This window comes from Athene noctua, chromosome 1 (assembly GCF_965140245.1).
Source record: "Athene noctua chromosome 1, bAthNoc1.hap1.1, whole genome shotgun sequence".
In the NCBI taxonomy this organism is placed as follows: domain Eukaryota; kingdom Metazoa; phylum Chordata; class Aves; order Strigiformes; family Strigidae; genus Athene; species Athene noctua.
In genome coordinates this window covers 84,925,061-84,945,008 of record NC_134037.1, presented here as the reverse complement: position 1 = coordinate 84,945,008, position 19,948 = coordinate 84,925,061, and the positions used below count along the sequence as shown (strand labels likewise).

Below are 19,948 nucleotides of genomic sequence, written 5' to 3'. Positions count from 1 at the left end.
AAAAAAACCCGAGCGTTTTGTCTTATTGCTGCTGCTTGGTCCTGCGTTGTGACGCGTGGGAAGCGTAAAGAGTTTCTAAGTTAGTGAAGGAACTTCACCCCCTCAAATGTAGCGCTGACGCCTGGCATAGCTCGGTCTGGCCCCCCTGCGCTCAGCCCCCGAGAACACGCAGGGGGCCAGCCCTTGCCTGGCACCCGAGACTGCGGGAAACACGCGTGCGGAGCCACAGCGCCGTGCGGGCCCGGGCGCGGGTGGGTGTGCGCGGCACCCCGCCACGCCAGAACCCAGCGCTTCCCCGGCGCCTGCTCCCCAGCCCCGGCGCCACCGCCACAAAGCTCGCGCGACTTCTGCGACCGACCCGCGGGATCTGCCCGTCCCTCAGCTGCCGGCACCCCTCGGCGGGCCCCGGCGGGGGGAGGAGGAGGAGGAGGAGGAGGAGGAGGAGGAGGAGGAGGCGGCGGCGGCGGCGGCGGCGGTCGCCTCGCCTCGCCTCCCACCGCCCCTCAGCGCCGCCGTTGGCCGGTCGCGGGCCGGCCGGGCCCCGCCCGCCTGCGCAGGCGCGCCGGCCCCGCTGCCCCCCGCAGGATGGAGGAGGTGCTGGCCGACGCGCTGCTGGCCGGCGGCGGGGACCCCTGCGCGCTGCTGCGGGCCGTCTGCGCGCCGCTCTCCGCCGAGCGCGCGGAGGCGCTGCGCCTCCTGCTCCAGCGCCTGGCCGCGGGCGGGCTGCCGCCGCCGCCGCCGGGCCAGGCCGAGGCGCTGCGGAGGGCCGCCTGGGAGGTGGCGCTGGAGCGATGCCGGCCGCTGCTGCGCGGCGGGGAGGCGGCGGCGGGGGGGGGCTGCGGGGAGCGGGTGCGGGTGGCGCGGGCGGCGCGGGGGGCGCTGCGGCACTGCGTGCAGCTGTGCGGGGCGCCGCTGGCGGCGCGGCTGGCCCGCGACGCCCTGGCGGAGCTGGCGGCGGGCGGAGGGGCGGAGGCGGCGGTGGAGGCGCTGGTGGCGGCGGCGCCGCGGCTGGAGGAGCCGGCGCTGGTGGCGCGGTGCGTGGCGGCGGCGCTGGCGCTGGTGCGGGACGAGGGCGAGGGCGAGGCGGCGGCGGCGCTGGTGGCCGGGCGGCTGCTGCCGGCGCTGGGCGGCAACGGGGCGGCCCTGCGGCCGGTCTGGGAGGGGCTGCTGGGCGCCGGCGGGCCGCCGCGGGCCGGGCGGGCGCTGCTGGCGCTGAGCGCGCTGGCCGACGCGCTGCTGCCGGGGGGCCCGCCGGGGCCGGCGCTGGATGCGCGGCTGTGCCCGCGGTTCTGGCGGGTAGTGCAGGAGGGTCTGACCGAGCGGGACGGGCTGTGCCGGAAGCGGGCCCGCTACCTGCTGAAGCGAGCCCTGGACCTCAGCGGCGGGCAGCGCGCACAGCTGCGCTGCCCCACGGACGGCGGAGACGGTACGGGGCGGCGGGGCGGGGCGGGGGGCGCGGCGCCAGCCCGGCCGAGCGGCCGGCAGGCAGCCGCCCCCCTTCCTTCTCTTGGGGTGTTCTTCTGCTAGAGCCGAGCCTCTTCTGGTGGTCTGCTGAGAAGAACGAGAAGCTCCTGCAGTTCTGGGAAACTTACATCTTGATCATGGAAACTTTGGAAGGAAACCAGGTAGGGGCACCGGGAAATCTGTGCTTGTCCTCGGTGTAGGCGGTACCTCGCTTCTGGCACGTCTGCGTAAATAAATATATTGGGGGGGCGGAAAATATTTCCAGTTTTGGCGATTGAGCGTATCCAAGTAAGCATTAACAGGGATATCTTTATTTCGAGTTTCAGATATTTAAAATGCAACGTGTGTAATCCATTTGGAATAAATTCAGACCCCTCCTCTGTCTTTGGAATAATTACGCTAAAAGCACTGGATTGAACTAAGAAGGAAAATCCTGGATTGCAGGTTATTGCAAGACCACGGGTAACCCCGGGTCTTAGTGAAGATGGGGCTATTGCACGCAATAGCCTCTTTTCGGTAGGGGGGACTACATCTGTGTGCGCTTGTGGCCTTGGGTGGAAATACCGAGTTTGACTCGGCGTCCAGTGTACTTGGCAGAAAGATTCCTGTTGACTTGAGGCTTCTGTAGTTGTGTCATCTTGTGGTGTTAACTAGTAGTTGTGACTACCTCTTTGTAGGTATTTTATTTGTACGTGATTGTCCTGTAACTGAGAGAAGTAGTATTTACAAAAAATGTTTAATTTTAGAGATTTGTGCTCTTCTTATTGTAATTTTGGTGAATAGAATGATTGGTTATTAGGAAGTATTGTTCTTAGGATACAGTAGCATGGAAGTATGAGTTTTTCTTCAGTCCTAAACTGCTATTGAGTGTTACGCACCCGGTGCCAGGATCAGTTGCACAGGCGTTGCAGGTTTATTCAAATGCAGTTATATTGTCAATTACTATAGTAAAGCTATTAATAGTAAGTTCTAGCCCATGAATAAGTGCCAGTTCCTAGGTTTGAGAGAGAAACCGACCACTTATATTGCATCTGATTTGTCTTTCAGATCCATGTTATAAAGCCGGTATTACCAAAACTAAACAGTTTATATGAGCATGCTATTTCAGGGGAAAAAGGTAAGGCATAACTTTTTCTGGAATACCTCCTAAATATTGGGCAGTTCAGTCACTTTTTCTTTTCTTCTGCTGCTGTTTTAGTAGCAGCTTTCTCTCGTGTTTTGTTTCGCAAACTACCTGTCTTTGGGATGGCTGTTCCAGTTTTTGTGGGTCTGCCATATGCATAGGTTGCTTGACAGACATGCAGGCAACACTGCTTCAAGAAGAAGAAATCCTAGCATTTACTGCTTACTGTGTTATCTTGAAATATTTTTTTCTGTCAGCAAACTCAACTAAACCATCCTTTTCCCCTGTGTGCTGCTTTACTTAAGCTAATGTGAAAATAAAGCCAGAGATTCTTGGGGTGGGTCATATGAGCCAAGTCACCTGCAGAACTCTGTAAAAAGGGGGGGAAAAATACCCCCAGCTTGTTGGAAGCGGGAAGAGAAGAAATAAAATGAGTGCTGAGACAGCATTTTGAAGGATGTAATGTCATCTGTATGGCAAAATGGAGCCCATGTGATTGGGTAGTGCAAGATGTTAGAGATCTGTAAAGTGGGAAGACTACTAATGTGAAAGCGTTGCAGGTGAATACAGTGTTGGTATGAGGAGAGTTGCAGGAAAAAGGATGTGGATTTTGCACTTGTTAGTCATTTTAGTTTGTATCTACTAAAATATAGAAGGTAGGTTTTGAAAGCCATGGTAATTTTTTTGTTTATATTGGAGATGCAGCAGGGTATTTTTGCAAATCTGATAGCTATAATTGTCTTTTTGTAACATCCTGTGAGTTGATGATGATGTCCAGAGTGTTAGTATGTTAATGTGTTACTGTCATTCCTGTGTCATTTAGAAGAATTTGCTTTTGTAACAGGTTGTTGGTTGTTTCACCCATCATGGCACATGTGCATTTATAAACGAATGTTTGAGAGTGAGAATAAAACATTGACAAAGGAAGGCATTCTTCATTTTCTGGAGCTTTATGAAACAAAGCATCTTCCAAATCCACTTGGTTTTTCGGAGGTAAGGATGTTACTGTTACTTGCCAGAACGAACAGATGTTCTAATTCGTAATAGACCTTAACACTAATTGCTTCAGTAGTGTTGGAATTAGACACAGTCTGTAAAAATATCCTCTTATTTAGGTGTGCAAGTGATAGCAATATTTGTAAGTGGCATCAAATATATAATTACTTGAAAAATGGCTAGGCTGGAGGGGATGCATTTTTGAGTGCAGTCATTTGTTCCCATATTTCAAACTAATGCTCTCTAATTAAAGTTGGCTCCTAATTTATTGAGATGTGTTATCAGAAGTGAAATTCTCAGAGGGGTGATTGGTGCTTCAGATTTTCAAAGCCTCCTGAACCTCTCCAAAAGTATTAATATTAATTGATTGAACAGGGTCTTGGATACACCTGGTCAACAGACTTCAAGTCTGTGCATATTGTCTCCTACTCAAGGATGGATTTTGAAGATCCATTGCTTGATAACCCTGTGAGGAGGTGAATGTCTTTGTATACCAGTGTAATCGGTATATTACTGTATCCCATTAAAAACCACGCTTTAAAATATTCTGTATGTGAGAGAAATACTGTAAGTTTAAAGTTATTTTTTTTAATTAGTGTCATATGTAGGTTGACTCCCCTACCAACCTACACCTTAGTAAGGAATGATCTATATTATACTACTGTTTCTTTCTTCTCTCCTTCATAGAAGGAGTGTTGCCCTTAGAGGTTAACGTTTTTGATTTATACAAACTAGGTCGGCCTATTGATGACTCACTTGAAATCCAGTCATCCTTAAAATACACCCAAACTCTTTCTACCTGTGTTGGCCCCTAGTCTTTCTTTTATTTCCTGTTTAAATATCCTTTCTCTGTCTTTTGCTCAAAGGATTTCTTATTTGCCTGCACCTGTCACCGTGCTCTGTGAAATGTACCTGGTGAAAAAATCGCTTGCTTGTTTATTCTTCTGCTTCGCTTTCTCTTTAGCTTCCTTCCCTTTTTGCTCCTACTGTTTACAGTTATCAAGAGTGTCCTCTTCATCTCTCAGATGAAATAAGTCTGGTTAGCCTCTACGTAACAGTGTCTTGAAAGTGTACATTTAGCTATTGTTCTCGTTTCCTTTTATCAGTTTATTATTGGACCGTTAATGGATGCCCTCTCAGAAAGTTCCCTCTATAGCAGGTAAGCCACTGATTTTTTTTTTTTTTTTTTTTTTTTCAAATGTACTGATTGTTGGAAATGTATTTTAATAATACTAGTTAGAATATGTGGGTAAAATGTTGGTTAAATGAAACCATATTAATAAACAAATGGTGTTGCTAAAATTCCTGACAGGTAAGGAGTTTTTCGGGAAAGGTGGGTGGCTGCAAGTAAGATGAAGTAGGTTCAGTTTAATCCTAGTAGTAGCAACATAGGGATGCCTCAAGGGCGTATTTTAGACCTGATGTTGATGTATTAATTTGGAAATGAAGTGAGATATGGTAAATGAATAACTTTAGTATTTTTTTTACCTTCGCATATTCTTGCCACACACAGAAAAGGGACTGTTTCGGTTGTTGCCAGTTCATAACTGGTTCGAGTGTTTTTTTGACAGTGCCTGATTATCTTTTGGGAAGTGAATACTTTTTCACAGGAGACTGTTTGTGGTCAACAGATGACAGTGGCCTCCCTTGGCAAAAATACACAAAGAACAGATAGAAGTCTGAGGAGTTGAAAGTTGCTATGTATTCAGTGTACTGATGGCATTCAGTCCTTTGGGCTAGTTGCATGGAGAGTACTGAGAGTTTTGGTGTGTATGTTAAGAACCGTGTTGAATCCATGTTTCATAATCTTTCTTAGCTTCTGTATTTTTGATAAAATGTGTTGGTATATGTAGAGGAGGGTACATGTTTGTGTATATCAAGAATATACAAAGATGTTACAATTAATGTCAAGCTGTATGAGAGAGAACTGTAAAAATCTCATGACTGATGCTAATCCTTGATAGCCCAGATCCTGAGACTTCTGGTGAGACACAGGTTGTCTCTGTTGGTCTCATGGAGTGTTTCTTGCATCTTTACTTAAAACCTTCTGTGCCGGTCAGTAGTTTTCTTTATGCTGACTTTATAATCTTGCTCCCTAGCAGGCATGTGTAGGTAGCTTGTCTTTGCTGTTCTCCAAATCAGGCTGGTTGCATTTCCACTGCATGCAACTGATCTTTTCCTGTGGGTCTTGGCAACCTGCTCCTTGTCATTCTGTGGGTGTGGGCACGGGGTTGAAAGGACAGCGGGTGTGGGCTTAGTGTGAGATGCTGTCAATCCTAAGTAACTTGACTTGAGGCTGTGCTTGAATGCTGGAGTGTGTCACCACCAAATCCTTGTAGGTGGCCAGGGAAAGTGATGCTGTTGTGACTGTCTACATCCTTTGTGTGTTTGCTGTTGGAATATTGGGATATGTGGAGGATTCAAACTGATGTACTGCCATCTCTATGGCCTGTTGGAGCAGTCTCTGCAGTGAATTAACCACTGAACTGAACTTTGTTTTTGTTTAGGGGCAATCCTACTTGTAGCTGTTAACATGCCAGTTGTGTATTTGATGTTTTAAAACCCAACAGGACACCAGGTCAGTTAATGGGAGCCTGTCCTCCTTTGGGAATGAGGCTACAGAAATTTTTGGCTACGTATGTCATGCTTCTTCCAGAGGAAGAAAAAGGTACGTTTCATTTTCACCTTTATCTTTTTTTTAAAATACAGGAACCAAAGAAAAACTATGGACCTGTTTTCTGTATCTCATCTAAACTTTTACCACTATTTTTCTACACTGAGAGAAAAAAAGAATAGTTCTACTTGTGGCAGTGGAGTTTTCAGAGGAGAGAGAGGTCTTCAGAGGCTTTGAGGGATGCAGCAGTATTAAGCTACAAAATTGTTTTAGGGGCACACTGGAGCAGACTTACTTTTTTAATGAAAAAAACCAACAGACTAACAAGTTCTGAAGGTGAACGGTATTTGCAGATTTTTTTTTTCTTTGTCAGTGTAGATAATACTGTGCTGAGCAAAATCTTTAGAACTATTTTTTTTTGTTTGTTTTGGAGGTCTTGGTGTGGGGTTTTTTTTTGCTTGGGTTTGTTTGGCAGATACGTTAAAAAACTTCAGACTTAAGTCACAACCTGTGTAGTTAGGCATTCAAAAGAGCCAGTCCAAATGCTAAAGCAGAAGCTGAATAAGGATTCTTTTATTGTGAGGTGGATGGAGGAAGATTTCTGAGATTGTTCCAAATGTTGGTGTTAGTGTAGGCTGAAAAGAAGGAGCAACCTTTGACAGACCAGCGTGTTTTATCTGGTTTAATTGGATTAAATCAGGATAGAACAGTCTCTGTTCAGTACCCTGTATCTACAGGTACATATTCTGGTAGGAAATACCTTCCATGTTTCTAATGCCTTAGGTGTTCTATTTCTCTGCCCTGTCTCAAGTCATGTATTTTATCACAAAATGGAGGATCTGTGATTAGCAACTCTGAGACTGGGTAACGTGCTTTTACAGATTGTAGCTGTGGTGTCTTGTTGCGTCTTGCTTTGGCTGTGCCAGCATCTATTAATCTGGTTGAATTGCCATGTACTTCGGTCTGCCATCAAACGGACTGAGTAGCAGCTTAGAAAAGGCATTGTCCAGTGCTTGAAACAATCAGAGTTAAAATTCCATTACTGGTTATGGTGATTAGTGTAGATCACCAAAGCTAAACTCAAGTTTATTTCTGGTTATCTCCTTATCATATTACCTTACTGACAGACTTCTTTGGAATGTACTTTCTTCATTGAAATAATTAGGAAATTATAATGTTGTCTTTCATTTAATTTTCAGAAATGATCGTAACACTCTTTCACTGGAGTCCATGTCATTTAAATGCTTTGGAGAACAAGAAATCATTCTGTATTGTTTGTTTTGTTTACTTTTAAGGTAGTTTCCTGCTAAAATTTATTCAAAAGATGACAAGTAGGCATTGGTGTGCAGTTCCCATTTTGTTTCTTTCCATGGCTCTTGCATATATCCCTGCGTGTAAAGTACTGGGCGCTGAAGGACTTCATGCTTTAAGGTAAAATGTACACTGCGTTGTGTTCTTGCAGACTTCTAAAAAAATGTGCTTAACATCTGTAGAACCAGGACTTAATTCATATGTTTGTTACTTCTGGGAGGATGTGATGGTTGTGTATGGGAATGGAAGATTCTCTCTCCTTTATGCCTAATTCACAGAGGAAAGCAGTTTAACAACCAATGTATTTATATCTCTGTGTGACTTAAATGAGTGTGTTGCATTCCAGACCTTTGTCATTGCTTCTTTTTTGGCATCATTTTTCCCTGGTCATTTTTCCCATGCTTCCTAACTGATATATATCAGAGTTCTTCCTTTTCTTCTAATTATATTAAAACCTTGTTTAATGGCAGTTGAGTCTATATCAGGGGACGGCCCACAAAACTGAAAACTGAAAGACTTGTGAATAAAAGGCTAGATAAAAGTTCTTGGCATGTGTGTTGTCTTTAATCACACTGATAATCACACTGATGTTTCCTATCTGCTTTCACTTCCTAGAGCCACTAATCATCAGTCATTACTCCAGTTTAATCAGATGGAGCTTTGACATAAAATCATAGTGGTGGTTGAAGGAGTATTGGATAAAAGTAGTTTACCAAAAAAATAAAAAAAGGAAAAAAAAAAGTTAAGACACACCTCTGCTGACAGAAGATCGATGAAGATTTCTTTCAGTTTTGTGCTAGAGTGAGAATTTGATGGCAAACGTACTTTATTTCTGCATTTGCTACAGACAGAAATGCAAATACTAAATTACCAGTTTGAACTTAGGTGCTCATGGGTATTGTTCTTTTAATTTTGGTTTTGTTCTGCCCCCCTGCCCTCAGCCATGGTTTTTATTTTCAGGCATATGCTTATCCAAGTTTTAGTATCCTTATTTGAAAGTATATATAGCAGTACTCTTGGTTCTGGATTGTATGCTGTCTGATCAGGCAATGATTGTGTTATACTTAGTAGAATATGTTTGTTAAATACAATCTAATACATTGAAAATGATTAATAATTAGCAAATGCATGAAAATGTTTAAACTTCGTAAGTTCACATGTGTTTTCTACAGTGCATATTTTTCCTCTTTCCAGAGATGTCCTGAAGTGTACTATGATTACACATCAGATTTTGTTGCGTGGAGCAGCTCAGTGCTATCTTCTTCAAGCAACTATGCATTTGACAGATGTGGTGAGTTTGGTTTTGGTGTGGTTTTGTTCTTCCTGGTGTAGTAGAAATACACAGACATTTTTATAGGGGAAGCAGTATTCAAAAAAATTGCTAAAATCAACATGGAACAACTGATTTTGCTGAGTTTGCATTTTTTGATCGTGACTACTTAAAAAATTGTGCTATTTAGATATGGGTATGCTTCTTTTAACTTTGGTTTTCATAAGATGTATTTTTTTCATTACCTTTTATTAATTGATGTTTTCTTGTAGGGTTTTCATATGGTAGTTATGGAATAGTATCTTATGATATCCATAGTATAAACTCAAGTTTTAACAGATAGAAACTAAATAGACTTGCCTGAAATAACTAAGAGAATAAAATAATTCATAATACCAATGATAAAACTACCATTTTTGTTGAAATAGCAAGACCTTAATTATTCAGTAGTCGAAGTATTCATGTATTGGTTTTCTTATACTCGCTTTCTAGAGTAGACCATCTTCTATGTTGTGTGTTATGGCTATAAACTTGTACAGAAAAAGTACTTATCAGTGACTTATATATATTTAATTAAAAGATGTCATCAGTGAGTAGCACTGTTCTTCTAGTAATTCATTAACTTTCAGATCAATTTTTAATACTTGGGAAAATTAAATTGTGTTCCTTGGTAAAGATAAGTTGGTCCCAAAGAGGCAAAAATGGGTCTGTGTCATGGAAAGGAAAAAGTCTATTTCTTTTTCTGAAACTTTTGCCAGATGACAGCAAACTTCTTGAATTGTTATATAGATGCTATCTGTTTCATATTCTGTTGGCAACTATTGTATCTTGATTAATTTCTTCAGGAGAAAGTGTCCCTCCCAGAAGTTTCAAGCTTTCTTCTGTCCCTTAGACCAGAGGAATCCCTAAGAAGAGATACTGCGTTATGGATGGAGGTGAGAACTGAATCTGGTTTCACCAGACATTATTCACCAAACATTTTTTAATACTTATACTAATCCATGTTTTATTATTGCTCCTTTAGTATTTAAATGGTTAGTTACTTTTGCATGGGTATGCTCTGGAATTTCTGTATGTGGAGTCCTGATGGATTTATGTTTCACTTGAAAGCTGTGAAGAACTTTTTTTGTAATGCCTATAGAGGTGTTAATGCTAGTCCTAAACAAATTATTAAGCAGATTCAAAGTGGAAGAATTCTAAGGTGGTTTGAGATAGGGTAAGGTGGGAGGGGAGAAAAAGAAAGACTTTTTTTTATACATGCAGAAATTCTCAGTTCTGCAGAAGAAAAGGCTGTTTCTTGAGGCAGAGGTCTTTTTGAACTCCCTCAGAGCTTGTACGTGGCATTTTGTTGTGTTTCCTAGAGTTCCTCTTGGTGTTGCCGTTGTTGTGTTGTGACCATGTTGAAATGCAAATCAGAATCAGGTCTTACTGAGACTTTTGGTCCCTGATTACTAGTCATTTTAAGAGACTTATGTGTGTTCATCACCGTCCTGGTGTTCTGCATCCTTTGCCATGATTGTAGGAACTAAAATTGCTATTAGTAACACTGTACTCGTATCTGTAACCTCTCCTGTCAGGGATCCATGCTCACTCCTTTACATGGTTGGTGACTTCATGGAGAGAGTGCAAAGCAGGGCACCTTATGGAATCCGCAGGGCTACAACCTGAGATTTTCTCTCTTCTGTTAACGATGTAACATCCTCAGCTGGAGCTGCTCTTGCTCATTGGTTTTTGCAGGCTGTTATTTTTGTCTATTATCTGTATTTTCTTAATGGCTACTTCCCCCTCATTTCCCCTCAACTATCTGTTGTAAAATTTTATTTGATGGAAAAGAACATTATTTTGTTTGTTCTGTCTTTAGAGGGATAGTTTGCTAGTATGGTGCATGTTTTCCCTTTCTTTTAGTTTTGAAATTACTGTCCAAGATAATATGGATCCTGAGACTCTCCTGAATTGGCCAATATATGGGCTAAAAGAAATGTGTAAGAGCTGCCTCTTGATTTTATGTTGTTTGGATGAACCCAGCACTGGCAGAAATAACAGGGTGCTCTCAAAGGGAAAAATGTGCCTAGGGTGTAGAGTGAGATCGTAAATTTCAACTTTCTGCAGGATATATGTCTTATGTCTTTGCAAGATGCAAAATGCTGTGAAAAAACAGTTCAAAGAAGAAATAATTTTGTATATAGGATATACTGTAGCCAGCTGAACATATGGCCGTAACTTTTGGTTAGTTGTACAGCAATATAATGATAAAAATTATTTTTTGCATACTGTCCTCTTGTTTAGTTATACTGTACATCTTATTCCATTCATTTTTGGCATAAAAGTGTAAAAAAAAAATAAAATAAATAAATGTAGGCCTCACTAGATAACACTTAACTGTGGGAAGCCCTTTTGAGGTCAGGAAATTTTTACCAGTCTTGCTTGTTTTTTCTTATATTGGTACCAGTATTTTTTTCTTATGTTGGTACTAACGATCTGTTTGAGTGCTCTGAATTACTCTCTGGAAGAACATTTTTCTATATTAGAAGGAAATAGTCTGCTAAGCCTCAAGGTAGCTCCAGTGAACACCTGTCACAGTGAGGATTTGTTGATGTAACAGCTTGTGTTTAACAGTGCTTTAGTGTGCTGCTGTTATGTTGTTAATGTCAGTGCACAGCTGGCAGATGTAGTTTAGTAACATACTGGTTTTAATTTAGCTTTGCAGTTGGTTGCAAGTGAATGACAGATGCTTCAGAAAGTCTGTAACCTCTGATTTTGAACATCAAGAGACATCATCATTATGTCAATATGTATGCAGTCTTGTGGGAGATTACCTTAAGACACCAGCATCTGAAAGTAAGTTAAATGCTTATTAATAAAGATTTTGGAGATAATTTAAACAAAAAATTTACAGCATTCTGTAGTCTTTCTCAGCAGAGCATTGTAAAATGGCTGAGTGTTTTTATAAAGAGAGATGCTGTATAGTTAGCCACCTTGGCACCTCACTACAACACCTTCCTGCGTAGTGATGTTCTTTTGATCTTGGACCACTTGCAGCAGATGAGTTGCCAAGGACCAAGGAACCAAGGGAGGTTCTTTGTACCCTAAAACCAGCTTATGTACTACTATTTAATAAATAATTTTATAAGTACAAAGGTGTAGTCCTGCATAAAAGATTGATGAAAAGAGAAATTCAGTTAGTTTTTTTTAATTTCCTTTTGACAGAATAGTTTCAGTTCTCTGTATAACTATTAGCTAGTCAAAATCACAGCTGATATTTCTGATGAAGCATAGTGGAATGATGTTCTTGGTTAACTTCATTTGAATATGCTAATGTATTTTTAAAAGCAGTAGAAAAGTATTGGGAGCTACTACGTAACACCTAAAGATGATTTCAGCATAGAGGCCAATGAGATTACCCTCTTTGAGGGTTAGAGGAAAAGCAATTTTGAATGAGTTTAGTTTATATCTAGAAAAAAGAATGCAAAAAAACCCCTAGTAATATTCTTGCTAGAATTAATTGTTATACTACTAATTTATTTTAATAAGTTATTAAACCAAAGTTTTAAAAATTAATAGGAAGTATTTTTTAAATACTGTGGAAACCTTAAAATATCTTTAATCAGGAGAAAATTGCTTTATGCCTGACTGGTTTGAAGCTAAGCTTGTCGCAACAATGATTCTGTTGGCTGCAGATGTGGAGCAGATGAGGAATAAACACAGGTAAGTATGAAGTATCTTATTTTACACTTCTCTCCCTTTTTCTCTCTCTTTTCAATCCCTCATTCCTGAAGGATCCGGTAGAAGCCTGATCAAGTCAGGAAGCTGTCTGTTTTTCTCTGTGGACTTTTGGTCAGCCTGATCATTCCTTAGACCTTGTCCAGCTGTTGCTGCAAACATACTGGGTAACATTTCTAAAGATACTTGAGTGACTTGGAAACGTGTTCTATTTATTTCCGTAAGTGACTTCAGCACTTAAGGAAGATACTCAGAAGAAGACTTTCTTTTTAATTTTTGTTTTTGTGTAGTGGAAAAAGCAACATAGAATGGATTGAACTAGAGGCTTTCTTGAACCCTCTTCTGGATGTCTTGATGAAACTGGGCAGTAATGCTTACATACCAACACTGAAAACAGATAAAAGCCTACAGCTTCTCTTGAAGTTATTGCAGACCTGTTCGTTAAAATGTTCCAATACGCAAGATGGTTAGTGATATCTTCAGTATACTGTGTCTTATATTAATTATAGTCTAACTTAAACTAAAGTACTTACTGTTTTAAGGCTATATTGTCAAATTAATACTAGCCTAGAAGTGGTAAATGTAAAAGTTGACAATCTGGCATATCTGTAATGAAATTGAGCTTGGGTCTCGTCTTAGAGGAGCTCTTTTGAAGGTGTCCCAAGGACTGGGAATTTGAGAATATGTAAGCCTTCTGAGAAAGCAATTGTTGTTTATTAGGATTAGAATAGCAGTTAGTTAAAATCTGGGGAGTGTGATTGCGTTAGAGTTATTTATAGGCCTGTTGTTTGCCAACATACGGATTCCATAAATCATTTAGACACTTCAGAAAGAAGTTAGTGCAGAAACCCAGTCTAACCTGCTTAGTGGCCACACGTTCAGCCAGAGCTTTTCCTGAGGGCATGAAGTGGACATACTGTTTTCTGAGTTGACTGGGAGGTAATTTTGTCCCAACTAACACTCTTTAGACTGCAAGACAGGATGTCTCTGATTATTTCACAGTATTAGGCATGATTTCAGTAGGTGTGCTTAACTGACTTGCTTTAGTTTGACCTTGGTTAGAAGAAAGGAGGTAAGAGGTGCCCACTTAAGCACAAGCCTGCTGATCTGACTTTGTGAGTTTTGGCCCTCCACAGGTTGAGCACTTTAACTTGTAGACCTTTCAGGAGAGTCTGAACAAAAGCTATGGAGTCCTTACTACTCCTTTTGTGGGAACTTGTTCAGTTTGTAACCAGAATAGACCTACATTTTTTTTACCTGAGAGCAAATTGAAATTTGCAGTTATTACTTTCATTAATTAGTATGCTGAACTGGAGTAAGAGGGATCTTGGTGTTTAGTTTATGCTTCCCCAGATTATTTTTGGATTTTTTTTCAGTGTTTTTGTAACATGGAATACAAGAGTAGTTTTGGAGTGGGGGCCACAGATGTGGAAAAGGAAGTAATTATTTCAGGTTCTGCATCCAAGTTTTATAAAGATGTCTAAATGCTGCCCTAAAGTAAATTCTTACCCCCATTTTAAAATGTGCTTTATACATTCAGGCCCCCCCTCTTGAATTTTAGCTGCTTGACTGAAATATTAGGCACTAATTATGCAGGCTGTTAAAGATCATATTGTGTGATGGTCTCTGACTGCTGAAGTGGATTCCTTCAGATGAAATTAAACTGGAAGGTGTGCCCCAACTGCCAATGTTACACATTGTCACTCTACAGCTCGAGGCTACAAGCCTGAAACAGAACCCTACAAAACGGATGGGAGTGCATGTTAGGTTTTTAGTATCTAGAGTTGAACTGTCTAAATTAAATTTCCTTGTGTGCCTTATTTCCTTATATGCTTGTAAATGTGGGTGTAATGGATTGCTTCTGCTTTGAAAATTTTGATGCCTTACTTGGCATGTTAAGTTCTGCTAATAGAGTTCTTAAGGTATGGCGGGGCTGAGCATCACAGTGTCTCCATCAGTCTGAACAACCCACAGGTACTCCAGTCCAGCTCATCATCAGTAGAGTCTTCCAGGAGGCTTTCAGAATTGAACTTGTAATATTATGTATTTTTGTGTTAAATTAAACAAGGATTATTTTCTTTTCTTACATTATTTCCTACAGTGTTTTTGTGCTGCTTCTTCCTGCAGAGGAGAGCCAAGTAATAAATCTTGTTTTTGCAGCTGTGAGTTGACTGCATTGAGGGGCAGGAAGAGTAATACTGTACAACACAGAAGTTTTACTTCTGTGTTGATTAAACAGAAGGTGAAAAGTCCTGTCTGTCAAATGGAAAATAATAAAATCGGAGGGGAGAAGAAGGAATTTTAAGCTTGTAAAACAGAAATAATAACAACTGGGGAGTGTTTTATTTAATGGGGATAGACATGTCTGAAATGCATGCTGAAATCAGCAGCATTTTTCTACAGGTCTTGCTGTTTGTACTGTTGCTAGACTTCACTATTTTAAACAGTAGGCTTTTGCTGATTTTTTTTTTTTGATAGTGTTATCAGAGCCGCTGATAATGAATTGGATTTTATGTCCCAACTTGTTTATCTGAAGAATTTCTGAGTTTTAATTGCAGATGTTTTAGTGATTTGAGATTTATGATGAAATGTGGTCATAATCTGACATAGTTAAACTGTTTGTTGTAAACAAAATAAGGATTGGAAATATAGTCCAATGAGCCATTTTAATAAAGAACACTGAAAGTAAGTACCATATAGATTTGGAACTTCTGGAAGTATGTCCCTTCATATTTCTACCTTGTGAAGGTCTTCCATTTCATAATAATTTCATTACATGAAGTGTAGCTTGGGGTCAGCTCCAGAAAAAAACAGCAGCTATAACCTCTGGTTAACTCCTAAATACTGAAACTAATGACTGATATTTTTAGAACAGCATGGTCGTGCAGAGTATTTTAACTTCATTTTCATATTGATACGTTATTTCTTTGGCTTTCAGCAAGCCCTTACCCTTGAATTACAAATTGAAGTGTGTTTATAGTTAAATGTTTTACCAGTGACCTACCTGCCTTGTTTAATAAACTTGCGGTTTTTTGTTTGTGAAATGATATACACATGGTATACTTTGTAGTCTAGACTTTTCTTATAGAAGGTATTGCATGTGGTGTTACAACCTTGTGCTTTTGTTTACAGTGTTAAGCCAGGAAGCTACATAACCAAAATCTTGCAAGATTACTCTGTATCCAAAGCTGAATTATTTCTAAACAGAAAAAAACCCCAACCCAACAACCCAACAAAAAAGGGTTTTAGCTTATATACATATTACAAATGGATAACTGCATTTTTCTCACATGCAATTAATTGCTGGATATGGAGACTTGTTCTTTATTAAAGAGTAAAATCATTAAGCTCTTTGTGCAGAGGGTTGGGAATAGGATAAAAATGTGCATTAAAAGTTGGAAAACTATGCTTTGGTATTCTGGTCCTGTGTAGTTTTTGGTTCACTAATAATCATGATAAATCTCAGGAAAGAATATCATCTGGTTTGATTCTTTCAGCCCTATGGCTGACACTGCTAAATAGTACAGAGCCGTTTTAAGGTAGTTTTAGGTATTTGAATACTTACTACTGTATAACTTTGACTCTAACTTAATTAAAGCAGCACGATAGAATACATTTCTTAAGGAAATTGTATGTTAATACTTTTTTTTTTTCTCTTCTCACAGATAGGGTTTTGGTTTTTATTTGGAAATCTCTCATGATACCAGTGGAGAGTATTCTTGCTTTTGTTCTCCGACGACTTACTGCAAATGAATTAAGCACTGTAAGTAATTATTATGAGACATACTTCAGTGTAATTTTGCTTTTCAGGTTGATTTACCAGTGTTTCTAATTTTATCAAATCTTTGAACACCTAGAAGGTCAATTTGCATAGAAACACTTCGGTTAACTTTTTGACTAGACGCAGTAAAAATACAGGGAAAAAAAACAGTGTCTTGTGTAGTAAGAAATCATGAGTATCACATCATACTGTATCATCTCTACTAGTACAGTTGGAGACTTTTAGTACTCAGCTTCAGTTTGCTCATTGCTGTTTAAGTTTATACCGCAAAGAAACCTGTGACTTTTTAAGCAAAGTGACTTGATGGTAGAGGAGTTTGACTTTTTTACAAATACCCTGTTGAATGTATCAAAGAACTGCAGTACTTTTTAGAGAGAGAGATGGTGCATGTTTCCTTCTCTAAAGAGCTTTCAAGTCATATATAAATAAAAAGACACAAGACACGTAAAGCAAAACATTTACGGATGTTTCCAGATGGAGAAAAGGCAATTTAGAATGTAGTGTTGATGAGGAGAATGGTGTTGGAAGAAAACAGATTTGAGAAAGTGGGATTGGTGGAAACTGAGAAGGAGGCTAATTCTCAAAAGCTCAATGAAATGTGAAGTAGGAACTTTGAAAGCAAGGTACAAATAGATTAGAAGTTTCAAGAAAAGGACATGGAGTAAGAGAAAATGCAAAGTTGTAAGATCTTCACACTTCTTTCAGTTGTGACCTTTAATTCTGTCACCTTTAATTTTGGATCATAAAAGGCAGAAAATCAAAACAGAGATTTAAAGAGAAGACATCAGCTTAAAATTGTTAATTCAGTAGATGGTGTGGATAGACTGTTAGGAAAAAAGAAGACCAGGAAGATTGGAAAGGAAGTGACTGTAACAGGGAGATAGACAAAATATAAAGTGGCATTTTTAGAATTATTTAATGAATAGTGAGTTTAGAAAAGAAAACCAGTTTAGGCTTCATGGAGAAAGGTACATGGACAACTGTGCAGAAATGACAATGAACAGAAGTCAAATTTGCTTCTTGTGTTTGGGATAGTGAAACAACTCTGTAAATTGGTGGGGAAGGAAAAGAATGTGTTTCTGCAAGGGTGGAAACTTGGAGAGGAGCATGGGGTTCTTGGGTACTTTCTCAGAAGCAGTATGGAAAGGACACATTGAAAGGGAAATGCAAAGAAAATAAATCTGATAGTGAACAGCCCCCAAGATGTGAGTGTGATGGAAGATTGATATGAAAAGCGGTGCTGAATCAAAGGTTAGAGTTGAATCAGGAAAATGGCATCTGAAAGTCACTGGAAACTCAAAGGTATATTTTCTCTCAAAACTAAAGAAGGAAAAGTTGTTTATTCACACAGTTCCTTGAGTGCATGGCTTTATATAGACATGCATTTCATGATATGTGAAAAGAAGTTGCAAATACAAGAGGAGAATAAAAAGCAGCAGAACAAGCAAGATACAACCATGAGGTAAAGTGTAGCTGGGGAAGAAGTGCAATGCACACTGTTGTGTATATACAGGGTGCAGTGCTGTGCTATGATCTGATAACTGGGTTGGCTTTGAACACCGCTTCTGATATTCAGGCTAGCTCACATGTTTTTACATTGCATTCCTTTGGGCCCAGAAAGGGGAGTTTGGTGAATTTACCGATTAAAAGAAGTAGAGATTTCTTTAAGAATTTCACACTGTCTCTTCTAAGGCATACTCCAGAACCCTAAAACTAAAAGAACCTGTAAATTGAAAAGATTTAAAAAATAATTTTAAATACCCCCAAACCAAAACTCAACCCAAAATTAAAGGTTGTTCAACTGCAATGACTGCTGCCATTTTCCTTCTGCTGTTGTTGGTATTTTCTTTCTTTTCAGTTTAAGTTTCCTCCTTTTAATGCTTCAGTTTACCTTTGTTTCCTCATTTTTAGGTTGGTGATCTGGATCGTTGTGATCTATACTTAGCTTTAATTCCAGAGATAGTGAATTTGTGCCTGCAAGTCAGCTGGAAGAAAGTACCTTCTATCAAGAATTTCATTTTGTCCCTGACAAATGCCTCTATTCATAATCTTCAGGAGAGAAATTGTGAAGAGGTAATTTAACATTACTTACAAGAGTAAATATAAAGTAAACCGGTAAATATTGATGAAAATAAATATTTTATTTGTAACGCTTGTATAATTTTTAGATATATAAACAATTATATAAACATATGATAAATATAACTTAATGTAAAAGTATTTATATGATAAATACATTTTATTATACATATTAATATAACTATATATAATATAAAATGATAAAAAGTTTTTGTGTAAATATATATGTGTATATATTCCCTAATGTATATGTGGCTTTAGTTGACAGTGTAACATTAATGTATAATATTCGTAGCTAAGATTTTTGCTACTCTTGTTTTCTTACATTTTTCAGAAGTCTACATAGCTAAAGTAAAACTTCAGTTGTAATAATGGGCTGTGTGTACTCAAGTTTTTCTTCCTCAAACACAAACCATTCTTGCGAAGGAAGTTACTGTTAAATGAAAATGTCTTTGGTATTAATGATCTGTTGAATTTCCAAGCTGGAACATACAGAGAAAAAGAAAGTCCAGAACCCAGCATTGCTTTGGCTTTTTCATATAGTTTATGTTCATTGTCCTATAGTTGTATGTGTTAAGCTCGTGTATCTGAAATAGATATATTTTCAAAAGGTATAGAAACATTCATAATTTCTATAAAAGGAGGACGTTTAAGATTTGTTGGGGAATATAATCTTTGATATATTCTTGATCAACAATTCAACCCAGAAAATATCAATATACCAAGAACAGTTAATAACACATTACACAAGATTATAAGTACAAAAGAATGTATTTGATTTGCTAGGTTTACTTTTCTAAGGAAACAAAGAGCAAGGCTTTTTTTTTTTTTTCCTTTGGTTATGTGAATTACGTACTTATTCCAGTTGTTTCAAAGTAAACACTTTCTGGTTCAAACAGCATTCGCTGGGAGCTTTTACCAACTTATTTTGAATTCAGTGGAATTACATTGTCATGATGATTTCTTCAATTACATGTATAGTACATCTTCAATTTAAGAAGAAAAACTGCTGAGTAGTTACAGATGAGAAAAATCTCTTCTGTGCTCTCGACAGGTGAAAGTAACTTGAAGATAATAACATTGAGCTTTTAATACTATTGGGGGACTATATACTTACTGACTTTTTTTATTGAGACTTTTTTCATGCCTCTTTGAATAATTGCATTTATCACACAAAATAATCATACTAGGTGTAGCGACCTCTGAGCCTCTTGGAGCAGTTAGCATGTGGTATTCAGAATTTCAGCTATCTTGTTGCACTGGGTTTCTGACTATGTGCACCCGCATCTTTTTTCAAATTGCTATTCAGCAATATATATAAACTGCTACCTGGCAAAATAGACGTGTTCCATCATAGTCCAGTTAGGTGCCTACACCTAATGAACAAGTGACTGAATTTGCAAGGTTTATACTTTTTTCAATGCTTGCAGCTTGTGATTGATTGCACTGAGCCAGCCAAACAGAGCTGTGTTATGCATAGGGTAAGAAAATAAAGAAGTAGAAGGTTGCAGAGTTGCTACTTTACGATGTCTGAGGTAATAGTAATAGGAGGATTATTTAATGTTCTGTAGATTATTTGTATTGTCTTGA

The 19,948-nt window shown here is 39.6% G+C and overlaps 1 protein-coding gene across 1 annotated transcript in view; it reads left to right on the top strand.

The window, feature by feature from the left end:
- The first annotated feature begins 576 nt into the window (after window positions 1–576).
- Window positions 577–19,948, top strand: part of TARBP1 (tRNA guanosine 2 -O-methyltransferase TARBP1) — a 38,611-nt gene continuing 19,239 nt past the window's right edge. The window contains exons 1-14 of the mRNA XM_074896750.1: window positions 577–1,426; window positions 1,528–1,625; window positions 2,512–2,581; window positions 3,432–3,580; window positions 4,690–4,742; window positions 6,154–6,251; window positions 7,493–7,628; window positions 8,703–8,799; window positions 9,624–9,713; window positions 11,478–11,616; window positions 12,387–12,483; window positions 12,789–12,964; window positions 16,164–16,261; window positions 18,191–18,352. Of these exons, the coding sequence (XP_074752851.1) occupies window positions 586–1,426; window positions 1,528–1,625; window positions 2,512–2,581; window positions 3,432–3,580; window positions 4,690–4,742; window positions 6,154–6,251; window positions 7,493–7,628; window positions 8,703–8,799; window positions 9,624–9,713; window positions 11,478–11,616; window positions 12,387–12,483; window positions 12,789–12,964; window positions 16,164–16,261; window positions 18,191–18,352 (2,304 nt within the window). The 5' untranslated portion in view covers window positions 577–585. The remainder of the gene's footprint in view (window positions 1,427–1,527; window positions 1,626–2,511; window positions 2,582–3,431; window positions 3,581–4,689; window positions 4,743–6,153; window positions 6,252–7,492; window positions 7,629–8,702; window positions 8,800–9,623; window positions 9,714–11,477; window positions 11,617–12,386; window positions 12,484–12,788; window positions 12,965–16,163; window positions 16,262–18,190; window positions 18,353–19,948) is intronic.